The sequence below is a fragment of the Lepidochelys olivacea genome, assembly GCF_965140295.1.
Source record: "Lepidochelys olivacea isolate rLepOli2 genome assembly, chromosome: 19".
Classification (NCBI taxonomy): Eukaryota; Metazoa; Chordata; order Testudines; family Cheloniidae; genus Lepidochelys; species Lepidochelys olivacea.
The window spans coordinates 9,005,484-9,030,090 of NC_140429.1; the positions used below are offsets into that span (position 1 = coordinate 9,005,484).

Below are 24,607 nucleotides of genomic sequence, written 5' to 3' on the forward strand. Positions count from 1 at the left end.
TGATAGCAAAATCTCTGCTCCCAACTGGCTCTGATTAAGAGGTGCATCAAAAAACGAGCCCCAAATTGACACCAAAGTACCATAGCATGTTTCATCCCTGGATCTCACAATACATGACAAAAAAGGAACTCACTTCATACCACGGCTGTAAAGTGGCAATAATTAACCCCATTTTACAACTGGGAAGACTGAGGCATACAGAGAGTCAGTATCTTATCCAAAATTACACAGCAAAAGCCAGGAATATTATTTAGTTTCTCTGGTTCCCAGTCCTGCACTTGAACCATGAGATCACCCCTCCTCCATCTCACACAGATCTGCCATGGTGTCTCACCTTTTTTTCCCCTGTGTGTAATTCACATCAGAAATGTGAAACTGGCACAATTTAAGTAACATAAAAGAGTGAATCAACCCCCCAGAAGCTTCTAGTTCAGTGGTTCTCAAACTTTTGTACTGGTGTCCCCTTTCACGCAGCAGGCCTCTGAGTGCGAACCCCCCATAAATTAAAAATTCTTTTTTATATATTTAATACCATTATAAATGCTGGATGCAAAGCACAGTTTGGGGTGGAAAATGACAGCTCATGACCCCCCATGTAATAACCTCACGACCCCAAGGGGTCCCGAGTCAGTTTGAGAACCCCTGTTCTAGTTACAGGGCCCTGCCCTGGAAGCATAATTAGCCAATCAGAATCAGTTCTGATGATGTAATGGTTTATGACCTAATAGCCACGTTGGAGTTTGAGTAGATGGTGTTTCCAATCTGTTCCCTGTCTACTTGTGTAGTTGAATTGATTTTAATCTAGTAGCAGGGGTTTTTTATAACTGCCCACCTGGTCCTTAATTCTTCTTACTTGAAAAATAATGAGCAAATATTGCTGCGTGGTCATTATTTAAAGACTAAGATGTGTTCTCCTTAAAAGGACATCCCCTTTCTGCCTAGATTCCCTGAGCAGATTCACAAGCCCTGAGGATGCAGGGATTTAGTGTGTGATTCTTCCAATATACTACATTCAACATCTACTGTGCTTAACCCCAGAGGTGGCTGCACTGCTCGAGTGGGGCGAAAAGATCCTAGCCCCGCACAGATTGTAAAGTACTTGAGGGTCCTTTGGAATCAAAGGTGGCCTATAAGTGCACGTTATTATCATTAACGACTTTGTGACTGGAAAATGGGAGTGACAGGCATCGTAATTAAGGAAATGGAATTATTTTATAAACTAGCATTTTACATTTGATCTCCAGATGCGATGCAGCTGAGAGCTAATTAGTCTGTCTTTTTTCTCCTCTGATAGTCTATGCTGTGGTTCAAAAATGCATCTCTTTAGTCCCCAGCCAGGGAATCTCCCCTAATCAACCAACATGTGGCCCTGCTGAAATGACTGAATATTCTTTAACTGGCTTGTGAAATAGTGCCTCTTACTAAAATCAGTGAACCCCACACTAGTCTCTAATAATTAAAGGGGAGCCATCTGGATTTCTCTCTTTTTCTTTGCTGTGCACAAGACTCTGATCAGCTTTAGAACTTCATGCTTAGACACTGTACAGACGATGAACTCTGAGGCTGGTACTGGAGATGCAGTTATAGTGCAGTAGGCCACTGATCCTGGCATGCTAGTCATTGATGGGGTGTCAAAGGGAGGGGATGACGGATATGCTGATGCCCTTCCAAGCTGCACCATTTTTTGTGGGGTAGATCCCCCCTCAACCCTCCTTTAATCCATTTGATCCCAGGGTAGAACGCACTGGGCTGGTTCAAAAACCTTGAACAGTGTCTGAGGCGAACAATCCCATCCCCGTTCTCCCCGTGACGTTGCCCCTGGGCACAGCATCCACGGTTCATGTGCCCTATTTATTTTCCATGCAAGCAGCAGACTTTAGAAAATGTGATTTGTGTGCAGTAATCCAATCTCCACACTGGGATCTGCCTCTCTTGGCTCCCAGCACATCTGGAACATCTGGAACGTATGCAGCGCATTAGGGGTATGGGCAACGGCACCGATGGAGCTGGATATGCCCACAAGAACCGCCGAGTCAACACCCCCTCCCCCCGCACACACACACAGAAGTTCCCTCACGCCAGGCTGCATGGGTGTCCCTCAAACACAACTCCTCTCCCACGTCAATCCAACCATGTGTTCCAGTAAGAGACCAAATACTAACAAGAGCTGATAATCAAATGGTCAGCATAGAATTATTCAGCTACTCAGACACCAGCGAAACTGGGCCTGCTGGTTGTGAGCAGTGCTTTTTTGAAGGCAAGTAGATGGTGCAACCTCTCGAACCAATCCCTGGTTATATTCCCCAAGGCTTCACCACACCCTGGTGTCCCTGTGTCCAGCCACCAGCAGGGAAGGGGTGGAGAGAGGCTGCAGGCTGGCTGCTCCTGATTAATGAAGGTTTCAAGTCTCCCCGAGACTTTTGGATAACCAGGGTTCTGCTGCAGAATCTCCTTTGCGACAAAGGGCGAGTTCTAAAGTTCTGTGCAAGGCTGCAACATGGGGTGGCCTAGCTTTCCCTAATTTGACTTATTATTATTATGCATCACAATTAAAAGATGTGATCAACTGGATTAACAATAGACCATCCAAACACTGGGTAAAACGCCAGCAAGTCTGGAGCCCAAAAATAGCTATTCAGGGTAAATGAAAGAAATTTAGGTCACCAAAAATAAACATTGGTCTGGATGAATGGTCAACTTAGCAGCTTTGGGCATGTTTTGTAAATTCCTCACACCTAGGCCCTCTCCCTTAGCTACTTCCATTAATAATCAGGAGCTTATCCCTAGGAAATATCAAAGTGGCTATTTGTTGTGGGTGAGAGCTGTGATTACTCAATTTAGACAGTCGTTCCTGGATCTTGATTTGAAATTGTGCCAAGAGCTATGAAACAATATAAAACTGTGGCTCTCAACTTTCTAGACTACTATACCCCTTTCAGGAGTCTGATTTGTCTTCCGTACTCCCAAGTTTCCCCTCACTTAAAAACTACTTGCTTACAAAATCAGACATAAAACAACACACGTGTCACAGCACACTATTACCGCATTGCTGACTTTCTCATTTTTACCATATAATCATAAAATAATTAAATTGAAATATAAATATTGTACTTACATTTCAGTGTACAGTATAGAGAGCAGTATAAACAAGTCATTGTCTGTATGAACTTGTAGCTTGTACTAACTTTGCTAGTGCTTTTTATGTAGCTTGTTATAAAACTAGGCAAATATCTAGATGAGTTGATGTACCCCCTGGAAGACCTATGTGTACCCCTGGTTGAGAGCCACTGATGTAAACAACATCATGCTCTCATATTTTCAGTATTTACAAGTCAAACATTTGATTATGAAAGCTGGATACAAGGCAGCTCTAGCTAGACATTTAACCACATGTGAGGAGTTGACCCAGGAGCAAGCTCGAACAAAAGATTTCTCCGATATGTACAATTGTGACTGAAAAAGATGTTGATCAGAAAACAACCCAGATTAAAAGATGGGAGAGGGATTTGGACAAATGAATTGAACTGGATCAGTGGGTCTCTATACAGGAAAGGGACTATACATCTTCAGTTTGTGTAGATCAAAGACATTTTTTATAAATTACTGGATAGATGGCTTTTGACTCCTGTTAAGATCCATCGTATTTTTGCTGCTAGGGAGGTGCTCTGCTGGAGGAGTTGAAGGGAAGAGGAGACATACTTGTACACGTGGTGGTTGTGTCCAGGAATTAGATGGTTTTGAGAGGAAATCATTTAAGACATTCATTTGATGACAAAATGCCAGCTTCCTAGAGATCTCCCTGACCCGCTGATTTAATGCTTCAGCAAATGATCTACATTTTAAATGGAGCAACAAATTAATTTACTTTGTATTGTCAGTAGCTAGACTTCGCTTTGTGCGTTACTGGAAATATGTGACAGTGACTCCTCTGGAATTGTGGTACAGTAAAATATGGACTGTCCTTGTAATGGAAAAGCTTTCACACCGAGTACGTACACAAGAACTACGCCAAAAAGAGGCGAGGTATTTAGAAATGTGGTCACCCTTTGTAGCATGCTCAGAGGAGAGGGGGCTCCCCAGCCAGCAAGCCAAACAGTGACATACCATGTGGCATAAATTTCTAGCTCCCAATAAGCTAGGAGTTTGCATCCAAACATCCAGAATCCCCATATTATATACACCGTTTTCTGTTCAGGACTGGCCATTGTGGATGTGTTACACTGCCCACTATTGGACAGACTCAGAATTGCTCCGCTTAGCCTGCTAAGGGAGAGTCACCACCGCTATACTTACCTACATGCCTCCAGCTTTCATGCAGACCACACCACATGATCCATTGTCTACAGCCAAGCTCTGAGATACAACCGCATTTGCTCCAACCCCTCAGACAGAGACAAACACCTACAAGATCTCTACCAAGCGTTCTTACAACTACAATACCCACCTGCTGAAGTGAAGAAACAGATTGACAGAGCAGAAGAGTACCCAGAAGTCACCTACTACAGGACAGGCCCAACAAAGAAAGTAACAGAACGCCACTAGCTGTCACCTTCTGTCCCCAGCTAAAACCTCTCCAGCGCATCATAAAGGATCTACAACCTATCCTGAAGGACGACCCATCACTCTCACAGACCTTGGGAGACAGGCCAGTCCTTGCTTACAGACAGCCCCCCAACCTGAAGCACATACTCACCAGCAACGATACACCACACAACAGAACCACTAACCCAGGAACCTATCCTTGCAACAAAGCCTGTTGCCAACTGTGTCCACATATCTATTCAGGGGACACCATCATAGGACCTAATCACATCAGCCACACTATCACAGGCTTGTTCACCTGCACATCTACCAATGTGATATATGCCATCATGTGACAGCAATGCCCCTCTGCCATGTACATTGGCCAAACCAGACAGTCTCTACATAAAAGAATAAATGGACACAAATCAGACGTCAAGAATTATAACATTCAAAAACCAGTCGGAGAATACTTCAATCTCCCTGGTCACTCAATTACAGACCTAAAAGTTGCAATATTACAACAAAAAAAACTTCAAAAACAGACTCCAACAAGAGACTGCTGAATTGGAATTAATTTGCAAACTGGACACCATTAAATTAGGTTTGAATAAAGACTAGGAGTGGATGGGTCATTACACAAAGTAAAACTATTTCCCCGTGCTTCCCCCCCCCCCCCCGCCCGCCACTGTTACTCTCACCTTCTTGTCAACTGTTGGAAATGAGCCATCCTGATCATCACTACAAAAGGTTTTTTTCTCCTGCTGATAATAGCTCACCTTAATTGATCACTCTCATTATAGTGTGCATGGCAACACCCATTTTTTCATGTTCTCTCTGTGTGTGTATATATATCTTCCCACTGTATTTTCCACTGCATGCATCTGATGAAGTGGGTTTTAGCCCACAAAAGCTTATGCTCAAATATATTTGTTAGTCTCTAAGGTGCCACAAGTACTCCTTGTTCTTTTTGCTGATACAAACTAACACAGCTACCACTCTGAACACTGGGGTGTTGTGAGGCTTAATTAAATGTGTATATAATTAGGGCATGTCTTCACTGCAAAAGTTAAGCTGGGCTCTTACCCACACCCTCTTCTGTCCACACACAAAAACCTTTAACCTCAGTTGAAAGTGTTTTAAGCCTAGGCTAGTTTACCCAGCTGGGAATCTGGGTTAGAACCCAGGGTCTGCTTTAACTTGGGCTGGGACCCACCACCTTTGCAGTGAGGGAGGACTCAGACCTCCAATACCTTCCCACTCCCCCAAAGACCAGTGAGTTTTTCCCCACAACTGACTGAGAAAGAATCCTAGAGCCTCTCAGCCCAAAGAACCATGGGATATACTCCCAGACACACACAGAGGCATACAGAAATTGTGAGGTCACAGTAATGCAGGTAGGGCTTTGCAATAGGGACACTCACATGCAGGCTAGGCTAACCCAGGAACTCACACCCACGTACACTCTGCAGTGAAAACATGCCCTGTTTTTCACAAATTAACTGGCACTTTTCATCAAAGGATCACAAAGCACTTGACAAGCATTAAGTAAGTTTCACCATATCTAGGGGCGGGGGCAGACAGCATTGTCCTGGTTTGAACAGAAAGGGGCCCAAACCTGACCAATGTTCAGATCAGTCTAAACTTCTCTTCTCAGACTGGTCTCTATAACAGGCTAAACTGGACCCACATATGGGAACACCTTCCCCTGGCACTGTGGAGCTGTTCAGACCTACTGAAGACAATAAAGCAATAACAATTTACACTAGCTGAAGATCTACCCCCAGTCTAGCTATGCATTCCTAACAAGTCTATCACCACAATTAAGCAAACTAATATTTCTAACCAGTAAGGCCCAGCCTCTCTATCCAGCCCTTGTTTTATGCTACTCACCTCCATGAGAATGATTCTTGGTGGTTATCTTCCAGGAGATGCGTGGCTCTCTGAATGCAGCATGACCAAAGCAATCCATCTCAAACAGGAATCACCTGGAGCAAATCCCTCATTTTCTCTCTCCTCAGGCCTACATCGTGCTGCAATCACTTACTTTCCAAGGGGGCTTTGGGGATTATTCCAGGAAGAAATGCAGCTGCTGTACTGGTTTTCTGGCACCGTGCAGGTCTTGTGTGATTTACTGCATGGGAGAGCTCATCACACAGCTCATTTAACAGGATTTGTGAAGGACTAGCTCTGGGGCTAACTTGATGTGTGGCCTTGGGCTGGGCACTTTGGGCCAGATGTTCAAAGGTATTCAGGTGCCTAGTTGGATTTTCAAATCCACCTAAGGAGGGTAGATGCCTAATTCCTATTAGAACCAATGGGATTTAGGTGCTCAAACAGTTCTGTAAATCCCACTAGGTATCACTCTGCATCTTTAGGTGTCTAAATACCTTTGAAAAACTGGCCTTTCACCTACCTGTACCTGGACTTTCCCCACCTGTAAAGTGGAGATAAATACTATTGCTTGCTTCCCACACCAGCAAGTGCAGTAGGGGTTTAATGGAGTGGTTGTAAAGCACTATACCTAAGCAAAGTAGTATTGAAATGTATTTTTAAGCCTTCCCTGCTGTGAGGTGAGTTATTAAAACTCAGTTATTTTCCTAAGAGCTTAGCTGAGCTGTACATGATGGAGAGAAAAGTCTTCCCTGTCACACAACTTTTAACAAAATCCCAGTGACTGATCACTCCCCAGGGAGAGGTGGCTTTTTTAGATAGCTTTATGTGTTGCCTTGGGAATTTTTAAACAGAAACTTATTTCTCTGCTGAGCATTTCCCTCCTTTGGTTGGGTAATACTCGTTTGTTTTTGTAGGGTTACTCCTGAACGCTGGGCTGTACATGTTGGGCTTTTGTAGAGTTCTTTGTGAGCTGCATGCACTCATTGACTGGTGACTCTTTAGTATGCTGGACAGCACATGCTGATTTATTGGATTGCTGTTTGCAGGTGCTGGAGTTGGCATGCTGGCCTGTTAAGGGGTTGCCTTGGCTGCTGACCATGAATGCTTATCTAAAGATAAAGAGTAGCTAGGTATTAACTGGTTCCGCTGGTTTGAAGCCCATGCGATTGTCTGCTGAGCATATCATGGGCATGGATCCTGCTGATACAGCACCGGGTTGCTGCTAGTCCTTAGGAAGGTGGAGCTGTTTGCACAAGCCATCTGATTTTGAAAAGCTTTTTGTATAGGTTTCTTTGGGGCAGAACCTTTCCTTAGAGGAGTTAATACATCTCTTTGGGGCTGTATTTTCAGAGTTAAAATATTGCCAGCACTTGGAGACTAACAAAAAGCAAACACTTCTAGAATAGCGGAGGTCAGGCCATTGTATAAAAAACAGTATTAAAAGCTGTTGGGAGTTTTTGTCATTTTCCCCCACTAGGGACTTGGAAAGTGGCTCTTTCCCCTAAGCACCACTACAGGGACCTAAAACAGCTGTTAAATAGTAATATAATTCTGTTGAAACCAGTGGGAAATTGAAGGATTTCTCTTTGCTTTCCAGGACCCAGCTTTGTCATCTTTCTACTGCCATGCCCCATCTTCTCCCTCCTTCACCCTGTACGTTGCCTTTAGGTTCCATTTCTCCCCTCCCTGATAAAGCTAATCTACAGATTGCAAATAAGCACTACAGTTCACAGTACTGTTGTAAGAACTAAGTATTGTTATAGCAACTATAAGAATCTGGAACAATTACTATGAATATTATAGTTTTTCACATGGGCCATTTATCTGTCTAGGTTCTTATCACTGTGCTGATCACTGTCATATCTAGGCTACCATTCTCTCCTCTCTAACTTTGTGCTGGTTATTCTCTGTTTTCTATAAACTTGCACAGTTCTCTAAGTTATTGACTACGTATCATAAAGTGTCTTGCATTTATGGGCCAGAGTCTCAGCTGCTATAAATGAATGAAGCTACCTTGATCTCCACCAGTTGAGGATCTGGCCCTATGTTTTTTAAGGATGTTTATATTTTAGAGGAGTTGCAAGCTGAACAAGCCAAAGTAACTATATCAACTGTTTCTTATGTTTACAGACTGGATGGGTCAGGCAGTATTTGTAATGAGATACAGATGCTTTCATCTGGAGGCTGCTGGTACAAAAGTAGGTACTATGTGGTGGCTATTTTGTGGGTCTAATGAGTTGATGAGCTTCAGCCTAGTCTCAGGCAGACAAGTGTCTATGCCACAAAATCCACCTCTGCTACTGGCATTGATTAGTGCCCTTGTTAGCACTCTTAGGGGAAAGGCCAGTGAGTGAATGTGCTGTGAAGACTGAACGAAGCTCTTACCTTTAGATGTGATACTTCTATAGTTAGGATAAGGCACAAAGGCAGGACAGGGAAAACTTGCATTATTGCTGTATCTGTTCCCTGGGTAAGCATTCTCCAAGACTTTCAGCCAGCACCATTAGGAGCATTAAAATTCACATGGAAAAAAATGTTTAATAATCGATTTCAGTCTCCAGCAAAATCCTTAAGTTGGAAAACCAACACCACTGGTTTCTCCATAATATTACGCACATCTGTATGTTCATCAACCTGAATAAACATGTCATTTCCATAAACTGGCTCTTGATTCTCCTTCTCTAAATCCATAAGTTTCCAGAGATGTGCAGAGAATTCATCCCATGCAACCAGTTTGCTCAGCTGTCCCCTGGGGGCAAGTCAATAGTTGTAATACATCAATTAGTCACTAATACCTGGTAGAGTACTGTCAAGGGGAAGCTTGCAGATGGATAGCCTTAAAAGCTACAGGACTTAAAGTCTCTTCAAAATATCAGGCAGGCAGTTATAAAGATGGATGCTTTCCTGGTACTATTGGAAATGACATTTTTATGGTTCAAAGTGGAATTCAATTCTATTCTAATAGTACTTTTTCATTAGGTCACTTAGGTTGTTTCAAGTCATTTGTCCTGGATAAAGCTTGCACAGAAGAGAAGGCTGGTCATCTTGTTTGTTTGTAAAGTGTTACCCAACTGTGCTTGTCTTGCATATTCAAAGCAGGCTGTATGATAGGTATGTGCAGCCCTACATCCCATTTGCCATCTCCTACAGGGACCTGGCCGCAAGAAGAAACCCACTGATGAGATGCAAAAGTCACTGCTCCCAAAGAGGGAAGCAGGACCACAGGTGTGACGTGTCTAGGCGCAATCAGCTGCCCACTGCGAGCAAGACTCCATCTCTAATGGGCTGAAGCAGGAATTGCCACGTTCTGACCCTGACTCTCCCATTCACTTGCTGTGCGGCCTTGGACAAGTCTCCCAGGCCCAAACTTCCAAGCGTGGCCTGCGGTTCTGATGGCCGCCGTTGAGGTGCGCCCAGCTTGAAAGGGCAGTGCAGGGCGCCATGGGATTGGATGGCCGTGGGTTTCCCCCATACCTGTGGGGGGCTCTCCCTGGTTGGTCTGGGAGTTCCAGGGTCACCCCCTCCAACAGGGGACGGCTCTTCCAGCCACTATGAACGCAATGGGAGGGATTCTCCCCGGCCCCCCTGTCCCTAGGCTCTTTCCTGCTCTGCCCCCTCTTCTTCTCTGTGTGTTGTCCCCCCTTCCCACCCCATCCCCAGCTTCAGGACCTGCCCTTCTAGCCCCTGCCCCTGCTTCCTCCTGGCTGCAGAGGGCGCTCTGACCGAGGACAGGGGGCTCTAGAGTCTCACGCAGGCCGGGGCATCAACGTCACTTCCTCCGTGGGCCGGATGCGACTTGAGAAAGCCGGAAGTCAAGCAGGGACTGGCCGCTTGTATTGGCTACGCAGAGCGGATGGCGGCGGAGGGGGCTGCAGCCCCGCGCGGAGGGGTGAGGGGCCGGACAGCGCTTCCTAAGGGCGAGGGATCGAGAAGGCCGCTGGCGGGGGGGGGCAGAGGGGAGGCGTCGCGCCTGGAGAGGGCGGATATCGCTGGGGATGGAGGCTGCTGTAGGTCAGGGGCTGTATCGGGGGAATGAGTGGGATGGTGAGGGGTGGGGTAGGTATGGGATAGAGTAGGGGGGTAGGTTGGAGGTCATGGTTGTGGGGGGGGGGGTGTGGAGGGAGACGGTGGAAGTGTCTCTCTAATACCTTGGTTCAAAACATTGTGCGCTCCAGCCATGCAGTCAAACCTCCCTTTTTAAAATAAAATCAAATAATTCGCGTTTGACGTTCTAGGCCTCTTCTGCCAGCTCCGACGAAGAATCGGCGCCCACTGCAGCTGAGGAGCTGGCTGCCCAGAAGAGGGAGGAGAGGTTGAGGAAGTTCAGAGAGCTCCATATGAAAAGGGTAATACAGCCTGGGCTGCCAAACGGCCATGACGGTAGACCAGTCGTGCTCATAGCCGGGTTTTGTTTGCAGTTTGGGGTAACTGAGCCACAGGCTTCTTTTTGCAGCAATTATCTGAAGGTACCTTTAAAACCAAAACTGTAACAGGTCCTTAAAGTTCTAAATTAAAACTGGGGGTGGGATCCTAATCATCACCATGCAAAATTCCACAAACAAAAATAAATTCTAATATTTAATTCCTCTGAATTCTCACCTGGAAAATCATATACTGGGGGAGACAATAAGGTTTTTCTCAGGGTTAGACAAAAATGCTTTTATCGGAGAACCTAAAACAGTTTTACAAAATGTTCTGAACGTTCCTTTTCTGTGTGCCAAGAAGGTCAATGGGACACTTATCTTGTCACTCTCTGTTACACAAAATTCATGTGGGGGGGATGAAAGTAATGTCAAACTCCTCTAAAGTAACTGCGTTAATTTAAATATCTTTAAATATCTTGTTTCAGAGTAGCAGCCGTGTTAGTCTGTATTCGCAAAAAGAAAAGGAGTACTTGTGGCACCTTAGAGACTAACAAATTTATTTGAGCATAAACTTTCGTGAGCTACAGCTCACTTCAGCGGATGCATCTGATGAAGTGAGCTGTAGCTCACGAAAGCTTAGGCTCAAATAAATTTGTTAGTCTCTAAGGTGCCATAAGTACTTCTTTTCTTTTTAAATACCTTGTAACTGATACTTGCAATGCCCCATAACCCAAGCCTGACCCCAGATGTACAGTACCTTCCCTCTTAACTTGTGTAAATTTGATTTTAAACATTAACTTTATTTAAAAAAATTAATCTGTTTTTAATAACTGATGCTTTTGTGGGGGGCAGGGGAATATGAGAACCTGCTGCTGCAAGTGGGTGGACTCAATTATTTAATAGGCTTCTTCTGCTTTCTAACTTTTATGATTGTATATTGCCATTTTCTGTGAGTTCAGTGACAAACTTTTCTTCCTAGAATGAAGCTCGCAAGCTAAATCACCAGGAAGTTGTGGAAGAAGATAAAAGACTTAAGTTGCCGGCAAACTGGGAGGCAAAAAAGGCTCGACTGGAATGGGAACTGAAAGTTGAGGAAAAGAAGAAGGTATAACACGTGTAAACGTTGATTGCAATCATAACCTTCCATTTTAGGACACTATCCTGCAAAGATTTTAACACTATGTGCTGTGAATAGTCGCATTGACTTCAGTACAACTACAAGTAGTGCATTACGTTAAGCATGAGCATAAATCTCTGCAGGATCCGGAGTTTAGTACCTCTGGGTAGGGACTGACTCTTCTTGGATGTGTGTACAGTGCCTACCACAATAGGACTCTGATCCGAAATCAGGGCTTTTGAGAGCTACTGATATTGATATAGGTGTATATAAAAACTTTTTTAAATCATCAAGCATCAGACTGGGATCCTTGGTGAGATTGTCTAATATCAAATTTACAGTGTAAATAAAATTAGAAAAATATCTGTAATCTACTAAACTTGTTTAATTGTCTGCTGCTTTTTTGTTATGTTTTAAAATCTTAAGAATTGCTTGTATTTATATAGGAATGTGCTGCTAAAGGAGAAGATTATGACCGGGTGAAGTTGTTAGAAATCAGTGCTGAGGATGCAGAAAGATGGGAAAGGAAAAAGAAGAGAAAAAATCCGGATCTAGGATTTTCAGGTAAACAATTTAATTTTATTTATTTTTTCAGGGCTTGGGTAGCGGGATACAAATTTTTAATCTTTTTCTTTCATATGTTTTCACTAAAACTTGAGCCACACAGAAAAGGTCTTCTGTTAATTGCAGTCCATTTTATTCTAAAGATTATGCAGCTGCTCAGTTGCGCCAGTATCAGAGGTTAACTAAGCAGATCAAACCTGACATGGAAAAATATGAAAAGCTAAGAGAAGAAAAGTAAGTTTCTCTTTTTGGCAGACCCACGTTCTTTTTTTTAATGACATTACCTGTAAATATGAATTGTTTTGATGAACTAGTGTCTAAAATGGCTGAAAATTCTTTTCAATTCATGTAATTCAAACATATTTCATCTTATCTGTTCTTTTATGTGCATTGCAATACAAATGATCTTCTGTCAAGGTCCCATAACAGTCATATCCTGGGTGATGCTGTAGATGTGTAACTTGTAATATGCTAGTTCATGTTCTCTATCATGTCCCAGTTCTATTTTGATAAAACAGTTGTTACGTACAGAAAATCAGTAATTTGACAAATCAAAGTTTGTTTTTCTACTGTTTACCTCTTTCTCATTCAGCGGAGAAGAATTGTATCCAACAGCAAACAGTCTTCTTCATGGAACTCATGTACCATGTAAAGAAGGGGTTGATAGAATGGTTACAGATCTTGAAAAACAGTAAGTAATAAAATGGTCCTAATTATCTCAAACCATTGCATTCATAACACGTGGTGCTTTTACTATTTTGTTTGCTGTCGTGTGAGCATAACTTGTGGTGTCTGGTAACTTCTACATAAAGATGTGTATTTAAATATACAGTCAGTATAGCCTGCCCTATTTATGAATCTGTACACTAGTCTCTCTCTCCAGGATTTTTATGCTATTCTGTATGTATTAGGCATCTATTGTGCAGCAACACATTCTTCCATGCCTATTTTATTTTACATGTTGATTTTCATTAGGCACATCAGAAAGTATTTTGAAGCAAAATCCTGGCACCAGTCCGTAGCGATTTAGAAAATATTGGTGATGTCCAACAATCATGTTAGAAGACTAAAAAGATAGTGGAATGCCTTGGTATATTTATCCTAACGTACATTTGTTAAATCATAATTAGTAGTCTTGCTTTAACTGTTCATGATGAATATAATGGGCATGGTCACTGGACATCAGATTCTAATAAAATGTAATGAAAATGTGTTTTCTCATCCTAATGGGAACAAAAAATAGTGCTATTCCCCATCAACTTTTCTTCTCCTGTCATCTCTTAAGCATAGAAAAAAGCAGTATCCCCACTTATTTCCTTTAAAACTACAGCAACTTTAATATTCTCTGACCAAGTACCTAAAATTCATCTGAAGATACCCTCTAAAATAGGAAAAATTTGTGTTCACTTAATTATTCATTTTCTTGTGAGATTGACTAAAGTGTAGGCACTCTCCTCTTCATTTCACTTTAAGAACTACAATTTAAGCCTTAATTTTTTTCTGAGTACTTATGCTTTGATTTCACATTTTGTGTGGGTATATAGCCTTCCAAGTGTAAAAATTCAAGGATAGGATATTCATGGCCCAATTCTGTTAGGTGCTTTAATGCCATCAACAATAGGAGTTGAGGGTGTTCAGCATCCTGCAGGATTAGGACCCAAAGGGGAAAAATTACATTTACAGGCGTAAGCAACATCTAACCCCCTTTCTGCTATTAACTGGCAGTTTCCAGTGGGAGCAAAACAGGCAAGTAATACAAATACCAATCATTTTCACAGAGGAAATACATCCAGCGGTGTATGTAATTTCCACTTAGTTTTAATAGCGATGACTTTTACTGTAGATATAGGAGTGTATTCATTCTAAGAACTAAAAGTTGTTTATACATCAGGGGTCTGAAAATGTTAATGTAATTCTCTTATAGAATTGAAAAACGTGAAAAATACAGTCGGCGACGTGCTTATAATGATGATGCGGATATTGATTACATTAATGAGAGAAATGCCAAATTCAATAAGAAGGCGGAAAGGTTCTATGGGAAATATACAGCAGAAATTAAACAGAACTTGGAGAGAGGAACAGCTGTCTAAACTTTCACATCCCAAGAGAGGCACAGTTCTACAAAGAAATTGTTCAGTATAAGCTTGGCATATTTTGCAGAAAGGCCTAAAAACTGTATCAACATGCTAATTGTGCAAATATAAACTTTGCCAGAGACTTTTAATATTAAAATGACAACTTGGGGAAGAGACTTTTTTTTAAAATCCAATAGTGGGTATTGCATAAATGTTTGAATGATAGTAGCTATCATAGCTGTACATAGCTTGCCCTTCCAAAGGTGGCTGGTTTGTGTCAATTTAGCAAACCTCAAAGGGGTTGTTACTCAGATCATACCCTGCAGTTACAGAAATGCAGTTTTTGTTTTGATTGATTTTGTAAGTGGTTGTGACCATTAAAAAAAATGAACTAAACGGAACTCCATGCCTGACATGTTTGGTGTTTCTTCCATGCTAATGTGTAGGATCCTTCAAGGTCAAACTTAACCCATAGTTTCTCTTTTTTTTTTTTTTTTGGGGGGGGGGGAGAGGGCAGGAGAGAGTAAAAATCAGATTGAGATATCCTTAGTGTGTAGCAAATATGTAACCTTGGATTTTGCTAGTCTTTTATGCAATTAAAATTGAGATGTTCCCAGTTTTCCTATGTTGCATAAGGGCAAAAATACTGCCTCCCTTAAGCTCATTAGACTTGTATCTTCTCCCCTACCATGCTAGGATTAAAATGAGCAGGTGCTGTGTATATAAAAAAGCTCTTCAGCTAGGCCTAAACCTATACCAGCTCTGCAGACTGCCAAAGCAGCAAGACTTAACATCCTCATGGGGGAGGTGGCTGTTTCTTTTGACTTGTTGGCTCAACAGAAGCAGAACTTGTCTTTTTCCCCTTGGAAAGGGTTTGATGATGGGAGGGGAGGGTGGCTCTGGACATAAGACCGTGTGTGCTCTGCAACAAGATATTGGAAATCTATGCTACTTGACATAGTGGCTGTTTCAGACAGAAAATTCATTTTTAAGTTTGTATTGTATGAAAGCAATTGTACAGTAATACTTTTGTTTCAACCATGCTGCAGGTTTAACTGTTAGTTCAGGCCTGTCTCAGGTGGTCTAAACTGAGATACTGCTGATTTACACTCACTGTTGTGGAACTGGACTTTGTTTCCACAAGCTGCATCATTGCTCTACTGCTGCTGTATAGTAGCATGTTTATAACAATCAGCCCACCCTGACAGCCCTTTTTTCCACCCTTTGTTTCTTTTCACTATTCTAGAGTGGTTGTCAAAAGCTGCTGACCAGTAAGTTTCCACCTGAGAAGGAAGAACCCTTAAAACTTGATGGTGACAGAATGTACACCTAGACACCAGGAGCCTCTGTTTAAGTGTTGCTCTTGAGGTCTCATCGCTTCTTTTGGCAGCGAGAGCAGGCCCTGGGTACATCTACACCATGCTGCAGCATGGCCATGAGCCAAGTTCAGACAGCCAGTTGCTTTTGATTGGACTCTAAAAGGTTTACTTATTGGTGGATTTTTTTGTTTCTCTCGTGTTTGGACCTTGACAAAAAATAGACTACCCCTGGTCTAAGGGGTGTGACTAGCAGTGTTCCCCAAACTGCTGCACTAAATCACCCTGCACAAACAATGGCGGTATGAATTTAAAGGTCCCTTTAAGTTCACATCTTGAGTGCTCACAGGGGGAATTACAGTTCAGCACTTTAGTGAGCACTAGAGTGTGGCTTAACAGCTGTATGAAGAACACTGCTCACCAGTACCATGCTGAAATCCCCCTGTGGACACTAAAGATGTGAACTTTAAAAGTTGCCCCTGTGCAAACAATACAGACATGGTTACAGTGCAGCACTTTAGGGAGCACTACTACTCACACCCCTTTAGCTAGTGCTACAGTGTGGCCTAAACATGCTTTTTTTATTATTATTAAATGAATTACTAGTTTTGCCTTCAGAGCAGTAGGTAAGCTGAACACCAAGTGAACCTGCTTTTTGCCATTCACCTTACTACTTCACTTGTTTTAAAAAGCCAGACTGGAGGCCAAAAGGAATCATCACCTAGTCTAACCTAGAAAATATTACAGCCTGTATTAAGTTGTAATACTTTAAAGCAATGACTGATTTTGCCATTGTTCTACATTATGAATTGCTTTTATTTCTGTGGCTTCCACAGGTGGGAGGTACACTAGAGCTGCTCCTCCTACACCGTATGTAGAAGTTAAGTATTCTTTCTTCTGGCTACTCATTGTAGAATGTGAGTGAAGGCATATTGTTTTGTTCCAAGATATTTCTTCCCCCAACCAAGACAACAGCAGTGGGATATTTCTCCTTGTAGAACACTAGTCTTTCCATAGCCTAAGCATTGGTCAGCCAAGGGAAAAGCAACAGACGACCGCTTGTTTGCACTGCCTAGATAAAGCAACAGCTACTATTAGGGTAGGGAAAGAGTACATGTTAAACTGTAAAAAAAAAAAAAAAATTCTACACCAAAGTTATTCAGTACAAGTTTTATTGTGCAAACCATTTACATGAATTCCAGTTTAGTAAGTCTCCCCCACCAAAACAATCCCAGTTATGAAATACCCATAAGCTCTAAGAAATGTATTACTTAATCACACACTTATCTTCAAGCAGTGGAAATTGAGAACTGCTGAGGGGCATAACGTGAAGTTACTGTACACTTTATACATCAATGTTTCAAGTGTCAAGCTGGCATGTGTAGATCACTGGTATAGGACCAGGACTGGAAACAAATTAGGATAACGTAAACTTCTTAACTATCCTCACTGCTTTGAAGTCCAGGGGATCTGAGCAAGTTTTATGATTACCATTTTAGATTTTAGTGGTGGTGATTTAGTTCAAGGCCTGTTTTAAATACATCACCAACAAGAAGAACTGCGCTTAATTTAAGTGTCAGAATTTAAGAAGACCAAATAGAAAGCAACATATAGTAGAACTCTGTTTCCTTAAGATTAGCATGCATGACTGAGCCATAATTGAGCAAGGATTCCTGCATGGCAATCATACAATCATACTGCAAACATCTGCACAGAGGTTTAAGAAAGCCTATTTCAGAGAATCACTCAGATTAGGATAAGCATTTAACATTTTCAACTTGAAATCAAGTTGCTCCAACATCTGAAGTCTATTGTTAGCATCTGATTGTTTCATATTTGTTCTTTAGTACTTCATCATTCACTTACAGCTAAATGTGCCAATTTACACCTACAGGCTCAGACTAGAAGCCAAGAGGACAACTTCACAGTTCAACTGAATTATTACATAGGGCCTTAAAGAACTTGCTACCATAGTTCAACTATTTGAAACAAGTACAAAACAGGTTTTAAACAAATCAATGCATTACAAATGTTCAGACCAGTGGCTGCTAAAGTAACACTGAGAAAAAGTTACCCACCTGTAATTTCTACTCCATTATAGTGACACACAAAAGCATTTACAAATATATACCTAAGATTCCCACTTGTAGTTTCTGGGCCATTGTGCTGTATTTTCATATCTGGAAAAGAAATCTAACAGGTCAGAATTAACATCTTTAAATACTTATTTACAAAAATACTCAACCTGATAAGAGGATTTCAGACCTCACTGAAGTAAGTAATGCATAATGCCAATAGTTCACAGCACAGTAAGTGAAAGGTGCTAGCGTGCTCGGAAGGGTGCACTTTTAAGTGAAAAGTTAAAAAATAAGCTGTTTTCCTCCTTCATAGGAGCCAATTGCCCATAAGGATTTCTCTTTGTATCTTCTTTTCCCCAAGGATACTGCTGTCTCTTTAACAGAGACTTGCTGGTTTCTGGAGTATTGGCTTTGCCATTGTGTCCTGGAAAAAGAATTTACTTTTTTTAAAGAATGAAATATGAGAAGTGTCCACAATTTTTACCTACAGCTTTAAAAAAAACAAGAAGACACTATCTGTAGTTTATGAAAGCCAGATTTTTTAGAATGAATTCAGGAACACTGGAATCAGTACACACAGGTAAAGAAATTAGAAATAAAAAGCTTCACTGAAAGCTTGCATTTTTAATTTTAAATTGCCATAGCACAACTTTGTATTTATGAAGATGAGAATGATGCTTGCTACATAATCCAGATTTAAAGCCAAACTTGCTTTTCATTAACTTCTGATTACCTGAGTGACCAGCCGTACACATTGGAAGATCCACAACACTACAGCTCCCAAATCTATTGCTTACTTTTAAGTGCTCTTGCCTCCAGAGAGCCTAAACTCAGTGACTATATATCCCTACACTGCACATTTCTCTTGAATTAACTAACTATATTATACATGGAGGACTATTAAAGAGGGCAGTAAATTGAACCCAATTTAATTCCAAGGTTAGGTAGAATATACTACAAATGTGGAAGAATAAGTTGGAAATCAATATTTCCTATCTTAGAAATGTACACTTACATTAGGGCTGAAAGATAAGCCTTTCACTGCAGGAGATCCCTCAGTTCCACTTTTGGTTAAGTCTTCTGTTAGTCTTCTGGATTGCTACAGGAGAAGGCGCACAGTTTAAACAGGTTCTCACATTCCATGTGAATTAAGGAAACTCACTTGAGTATGTGAATATTCTAGTGTAAGTTTTGCCTCAACTATTTAGATCAATAGTGGCTTTAAACTGTAAAGTATAGAATGCACATACAGATCAGTGTTGAAAACTCAAATTGACAATTATATTGACAGAAATACTAAACATTTCCCAATGTACAACCTTATATCCATGCCCATGTTTTAGCTTTAACTAGGGAATTTATTGTAAGCATGGACTTCATAAAGTGAAATGGAACGTTACAGCCAGTTGTATATAAACTCTGCATATCCACCCTGCAGAGCTTTGGAGAAGGACAATAAACTTATCTGCAAATGATGCAGGCCTCTTCTTCTGTAATCTCTCAACATCTGGAATATATTACATACATTATGAAAGGGACACCTGTGCCATTTATTTAGTTGTCCAAGAAACCCTTACTAAGTTTACTTTCTTTAATTTTGAAATACAAGTTTGGTATAAGCTATTGCTATGTAGTTACTATTGTAGGTGTGCATCTGACCAGATGTAACAAACATTAAACAGCTTTCTAGTGCAAAACGAATTTGATAACCTGATTAAGTTCTCTCTTTTCCCTCCCCTAATTCACAGAAGCTAGAGCCCACAAGTTCCTTAATTACCACCAGATTTTCTTCATCAATGTCTGGAGACCATATTCATGATTTCTATAAGACAGAAATACAGCATGTAAAATGCATTTGGGGTCCGGGCATGGAATTTCTGGGAACAATTTGATGCATATGAAAAGACTATATGACGGTTATCAAGCAGAGTTTAATCTTTACAAAAGCCTATTAAATAGGCTATGGCAAATAAGAGCCTAATTGTTTTCGGGCAAAACACACATCAGCCAATGTAACTGGCACTTCCCTACTAGGCTTGGAAATTCTCTCTCCTTCCTAACATACGACTAGTGGAAAGTCTGTAGGCAAATCAGGAGAGCAACCAACTAAGATTCCAAGGTATTCTTCCAGCTTTAGCAGATCGAGAAAGGTTTTTGGCATTTTGATAAGTTTAAAAACTTGGATGTTTTGTTTCATAATAAAATTAGTATACAAAAATTTAAAGATACTTCGCAATGAGAAATTAAGGCTAGCACAGCTTTTCATGCATCAGTAGTGTAGTTCTGAAAAAAGTTTACCTTTAAAAATCAAGATTACTCCCGTTCATAATTACCTCAGTGGACTCAGCAGAATCTTCACTTCCGCATTTTCCACCATTTGTCTCTTTGGATAGGCTGTAGACTCTCAAGCTAGCTGGCAAGACTATGTTATCTGTTCCCAGGGCTTTTGCAGCATTAGCCTTTGCAATTTCTAAGAGTTCCCTCTTCTCTACATAAAAAAGAAGAAACATCTTCTGTATGGGTAATCATGGCGTACTGACTAACCCAAAAATATAAACCCTGAGTCCAGTGCAAAGTGAGTATACCTTGGAAAAACTATGTTCCCAAACTAGTTTAAATTTATGGAGATACCACCCACTTTAAATTGTAGTTTATAAAATTGGCAATTCCAAAATGAACATAAAACAGGGATAAGCAATCCAAATCAGATTTCAGTTGAAGTTTAGGACAGAACTACACCCCCAAGTTTTAAAATTCTCTATAAATCTAGCAATAGGAAAAGTCTACAAATAAGTCAGTCTTGAGTTCTATTCCTTCCCACCCATGTTCCAAAGCAGATATGCTGCTACTCACAGAATGCAAATACCTTTTTCACTTAAGCGCAGAGGTGTTCCGCTTCGAGATCTTGTTCGTGATCTGCTTCTCCAACTTCTGTAAGCCTCAGGATATATGGTTCTCCCAAATCCATAGTATCTTCGTCCTCTTGATCGTGATCTGCTTCTTGAAAAAGCTCTTCTATAATATGGTCTTCCATGAGACCAGGACCTGCTGCGTGATCTATACCTTGGAGGAGAACGGTAGCATCTCCTGTAGGTTCTAGGATGGTACCTTCCTCTGTATTGAAGGCTGCGTGATCTTGATCGACTTCTGGAATACGATCTTGAGTATCTTCTACACCTTCTGGAAACATTTCTACTAGCTCGTGATATTGATCTGCTTCGAGACCTGCTCCAACTCCTTGAGGAAGCTGAAGTGCTTGAACTAGATTGTGAACTACAAGATGATCTGCTAGATGATTTTAAAGATGATCTGCCCTGACTAGTTTTGGACTTTGAGCGAGAATCTCTCTCTTTTGGTGAGCTTAGAGTTAAATCATCCATGTAATTTGTCATATCCTCTGTCTTTTTGTTTGCCTGCCGTTTTTCTGTGAGAGTGCCTTTGGAGATTGTATCTGTTTTGACTGATGTTCTAGAACATCCAGTCTCGGTTCCTGTTCAGAAAAAAAAAAACTGATTTAAGATTTATTCTTTGCTAACACAAACCAAGGCCAACTTGAAACTTGTGTCCACTATATTCACAAAACTAAGAATAACTACAAGTGAAAAGTTCAAGAGCTATTTTGCAGTTTTACCTTCTGCCCTAGACAGTTTAATCTACTGCTTCAGCTTTCTCCCTTTAGTTAATTTCTTCCTAGCTTTATCACACATACTTCTCATAAATTAATAGTTTCAGAATGCGGCCAAAGTCTCTCTCAAAAGCACACTGCTAATATGCAGATATATTTGCTCATGCAGACAATTACATGGCATTAAGGTTAATGAAGTGCAGATTTTCATAGTATGACTTGTGCAGATGTTCCAACAAACTATTTTCAGTTTACAGGGGACCATTTTAAACTAAAGAAAAGCATTTCTGTTGCAAAATAGCCATTTCCTCAAAGAAAGTTGACTACAGTGAATTGTACTGCCATGAATGTAATGCCCGTGAACAGATCAATTTGTATGCAAATACCAGAAATTTTATAGTATTTGTAATTTTAAAATACTAAATATGAATGGCTAAGATGGCTGCCATTATATACCAGCAGCCATTTTAGTTCTACAGGTTTCAGAGTAGCAGCCGTGTTAGCATGTATCCGCAAAAAGAAAAGGAGTACTTGTGGCACCTTAGAGACTAACACATTTATTTGAGCATAAGCTTTCGTGAGCGACAGCTCACTTCATTGGATGCATTTAGTGAAAAATACAGTGGGGAGATTTATATACACAGAGAATGTGAAACAATGGGTGTTATCATACACACTGTAAGGAGAGGTGATCACTTAAGATGAGTTAATACCAGCGGCGGGGGGGAGGGAGACGACGGACTTTTTGTAGTGGTAATCAAGGTGGGCTATTTCCAGCAGTTGACAAGAACTTCGGGGGGGGGGGGGGGGATAAACATGGGTAAATAGTTTTACTTTGTGTAATGACCCATCCACTCCCAGTCTCTATTCATCTCTAGAGTTATTAAAATGGTACTGCATTCTAGGGAATAAATACTTCTCTATCTCCACCTTTCACATCCCCTCTTGGCTTTGCTGTGACTGTGCCACCGTCTTCTGATTAAAGGAACTCCATTCAAGCCTGGCATTTGCATTTAGTGTTCACTGAATACATAAAGTTATCCAACAAATCTTCAGACTTTCTCAGACACACTACTGATAAGCATGAAACCTTTAATGTCAATTACATTTATTTCCTTTACTATTAATATACAGATGAAAAATTCAGTTGGCATATCCCACCTTATCTTTAAATAAATGCCAAGCTCACAAGTTCCAAAACAGCGCACACCTAAAACAGGAAGCCGAGCAATGACAGCTAAGCTCACTGTGCTGTCTACAGAGAACGGCATATCTCCAAGTACCAACAAATCTTCAGTGTTGTACAAAACACAGGCTCAGTCCACCGGCCAGGAAAGCTGACCTACTCCACTGCCGGACTTGGGTGCATCCATTGGCAGGGAGCAAGGTACCAGCGCTGTCCCAAACTGGGCACAGTCACTGTCGGACGCTGGGGCGCAGAGAACAAAGGCATTAGGGACCCGGAAACAAGCCTACCTAACTGCGAGATGAAAGGAGAGGATTTCCTGAAGACGAGGTCCATAGGCACTTACCGTTGGGGGCCGCGGGACGCCCCTGCTGCTCCTGGCTCCCGTGGGACACCACCTGGGGGCTCCTGCAAGAGACGCGAGCGTCAGCCAACACACGAACAATCGCCGCCCCCCCCCGGCGCGAGCCGCCCCCGTCGCCTCCGCCCCCCCCCCGGCGCGAGCCGACCCCTCCTTCCCCCGTCTCGTCGCCCCCCCCCCCCCCCCGGCGCGAGCCGACCCCTCCTTCCCCCGTCTCGTCGCCCCCCCCCCCCCGCGCGAGCCGACCCCTCCTTCCCCCGTCTCGTCGCCCCCCCCCCCCCCGCGCGAGCCGACCCCTCCTTCCCCCGTCTCGTCGCGCGCCCCCCCCCCGGCGCGAGCCGACCCCTCCTTCCCCCGTCTCGTCGCGCGCCCCCCCCCCCGGCGCGAGCCGACCCCTCCTTCCCCCGTCTCGTCGCGCGCGCCCCCCCCCCCGGCGCGAGCCGACCCCTCCTTCCCCCGTCTCGTCGCGCGCGCGCCCCCCCCCCCGGCGCGAGCCGACCCCTCCTTCCCCCGTCTCGTCGCGCGCGCCCCCCCCCCCGGCGCGAGCCGACCCCTCCTTCCCCCGTCTCGTCGCGCGCGCCCCCCCCCCCGGCGCGAGCCGACCCCTCCTTCCCCCGTCTCGTCGCGCGCGCCCCCCCCCCCGGCGCGAGCCGACCCCTCCTTCCCCCGTCTCGTCGCGCGCGCCCCCCCCCGGCGCGAGCCGACCCCTCCTTCCCCCGTCTCGTCGCGCGCGCCCCCCCCCGGCGCGAGCCGACCCCTCCTTCCCCCGTCTCGTCGCGCGCGCCCCCCCCCCCCGGCGCGAGCCGACCCCTCCTTCCCCCGTCTCGTCGCGCGCGCCCCCCCCCCGGCGCGAGCCGACCCCTCCTTCCCCCGTCTCGTCGCGCGCGCGCGCCCCCCCCCCGGCGCGAGCCGATCCCTCCTTCCCCCGTCTCGTCGCGCGCGCGCGCCCCCCCCCCGGCGCGAGCCGATCCCTCCTTCCCCCGTCTCGTCGCCCCCCCCGGCGCGAGCCGACCCCTCCTTCCCCCGTCTCGTCGTCCCCCCCCTCCGGCGCGAGCTGACCCCTCCTTCCACCACCACACCCGCCGTCCCCCATCACCACACCCCGGCATGAAAATCCCTTAGAGCCCCCTCCCCCCGCGGCAACGCACCGTCTCCAGTTGGCCGGGTCTCCCGCACACGGACCCTGGGCCTGTGGCGGCGCCTGGGGGGACAGCCCTGTTCCATGGGTCACCGCCATAGCGGGGGGCAGAGAGGTCGCCGGACCGGCACAGCAGCCACCGAGCCGCCTCCCCCACAGCGAGAGCTGGGCACCCGAACGGCTGTTAGCGCCGCGGCTTCCCCTCGCGGGGGGGGCAGGAGCGCAAGCCCGATCCGCTCGCGACTCGGACAGAGCGCGAGCGAGCCGCTCGGGACCAGGCAGCGCGCGCGCGCGCGCGCACTCACTCCAACCGCAACTACCAGACTAAGCCGCACCGAGAACGTTCGAGAGCCGCCGCCAGCCGGT

At 43.6% G+C, this 24,607-nt stretch overlaps 2 protein-coding genes across 3 annotated transcripts; one reads left to right on the top strand and one right to left on the bottom strand.

Annotated features, from left to right (window-relative positions):
* The first annotated feature begins 10,202 nt into the window (after positions 1–10,202).
* SYF2 (SYF2 pre-mRNA splicing factor) lies at positions 10,203–14,938 on the top strand. 2 transcript variants are annotated; one of them, XM_084609707.1, is made up of 7 exons: positions 10,203–10,306; positions 10,653–10,763; positions 11,761–11,886; positions 12,345–12,462; positions 12,606–12,696; positions 13,055–13,153; positions 14,387–14,938. In XM_084609707.1, the coding sequence occupies exons 1-7, from the start codon at positions 10,271–10,273 to the stop codon at positions 14,550–14,552; spliced, it is 747 nt and encodes a 248-aa protein (XP_084465833.1). In that variant the 5' UTR covers positions 10,203–10,270; the 3' UTR covers positions 14,553–14,938. The 2 variants fall into 2 exon arrangements, with proteins under 2 accessions (XP_084465833.1, XP_084465834.1); XM_084609708.1 differs by lacking the exon at positions 10,203–10,306 and adding an exon at positions 10,329–10,424.
* A 2,070-nt stretch (positions 14,939–17,008) lies between these two features.
* On the bottom strand, positions 17,009–24,570 carry RSRP1 (arginine and serine rich protein 1). Its single transcript, XM_084652195.1, is given in 7 exon segments — positions 17,009–18,316; positions 18,318–18,355; positions 18,947–19,030; positions 20,265–20,419; positions 20,798–21,421; positions 23,089–23,150; positions 24,252–24,570. Coding segments are annotated over 7 exon segments (1,155 nt in total). The 5' UTR covers positions 24,341–24,570; the 3' UTR covers positions 17,009–18,213.
* Positions 24,571–24,607: the final 37 nt, after the last annotated feature.

What these genes read in the sequence shown, in the direction of transcription:
- SYF2 (XM_084609707.1), top strand. Translation starts at nt 10,271, where the DNA reads ATGGCGGCGGAGGGGGCTGCAGCCCCGCGCGGAGGG. An exon ending in CTGCAGCCCCGCGCGGAGGG is followed by an intron (nt 10,307 to 10,652) that starts GTGAGGGGCCGG and finishes TTGACGTTCTAG; the next exon opens with GCCTCTTCTGCCAGCTCCGA. An exon ending in GAAAAGCTAAGAGAAGAAAA is followed by an intron (nt 12,697 to 13,054) that starts GTAAGTTTCTCT and finishes TTTCTCATTCAG; the next exon opens with CGGAGAAGAATTGTATCCAA.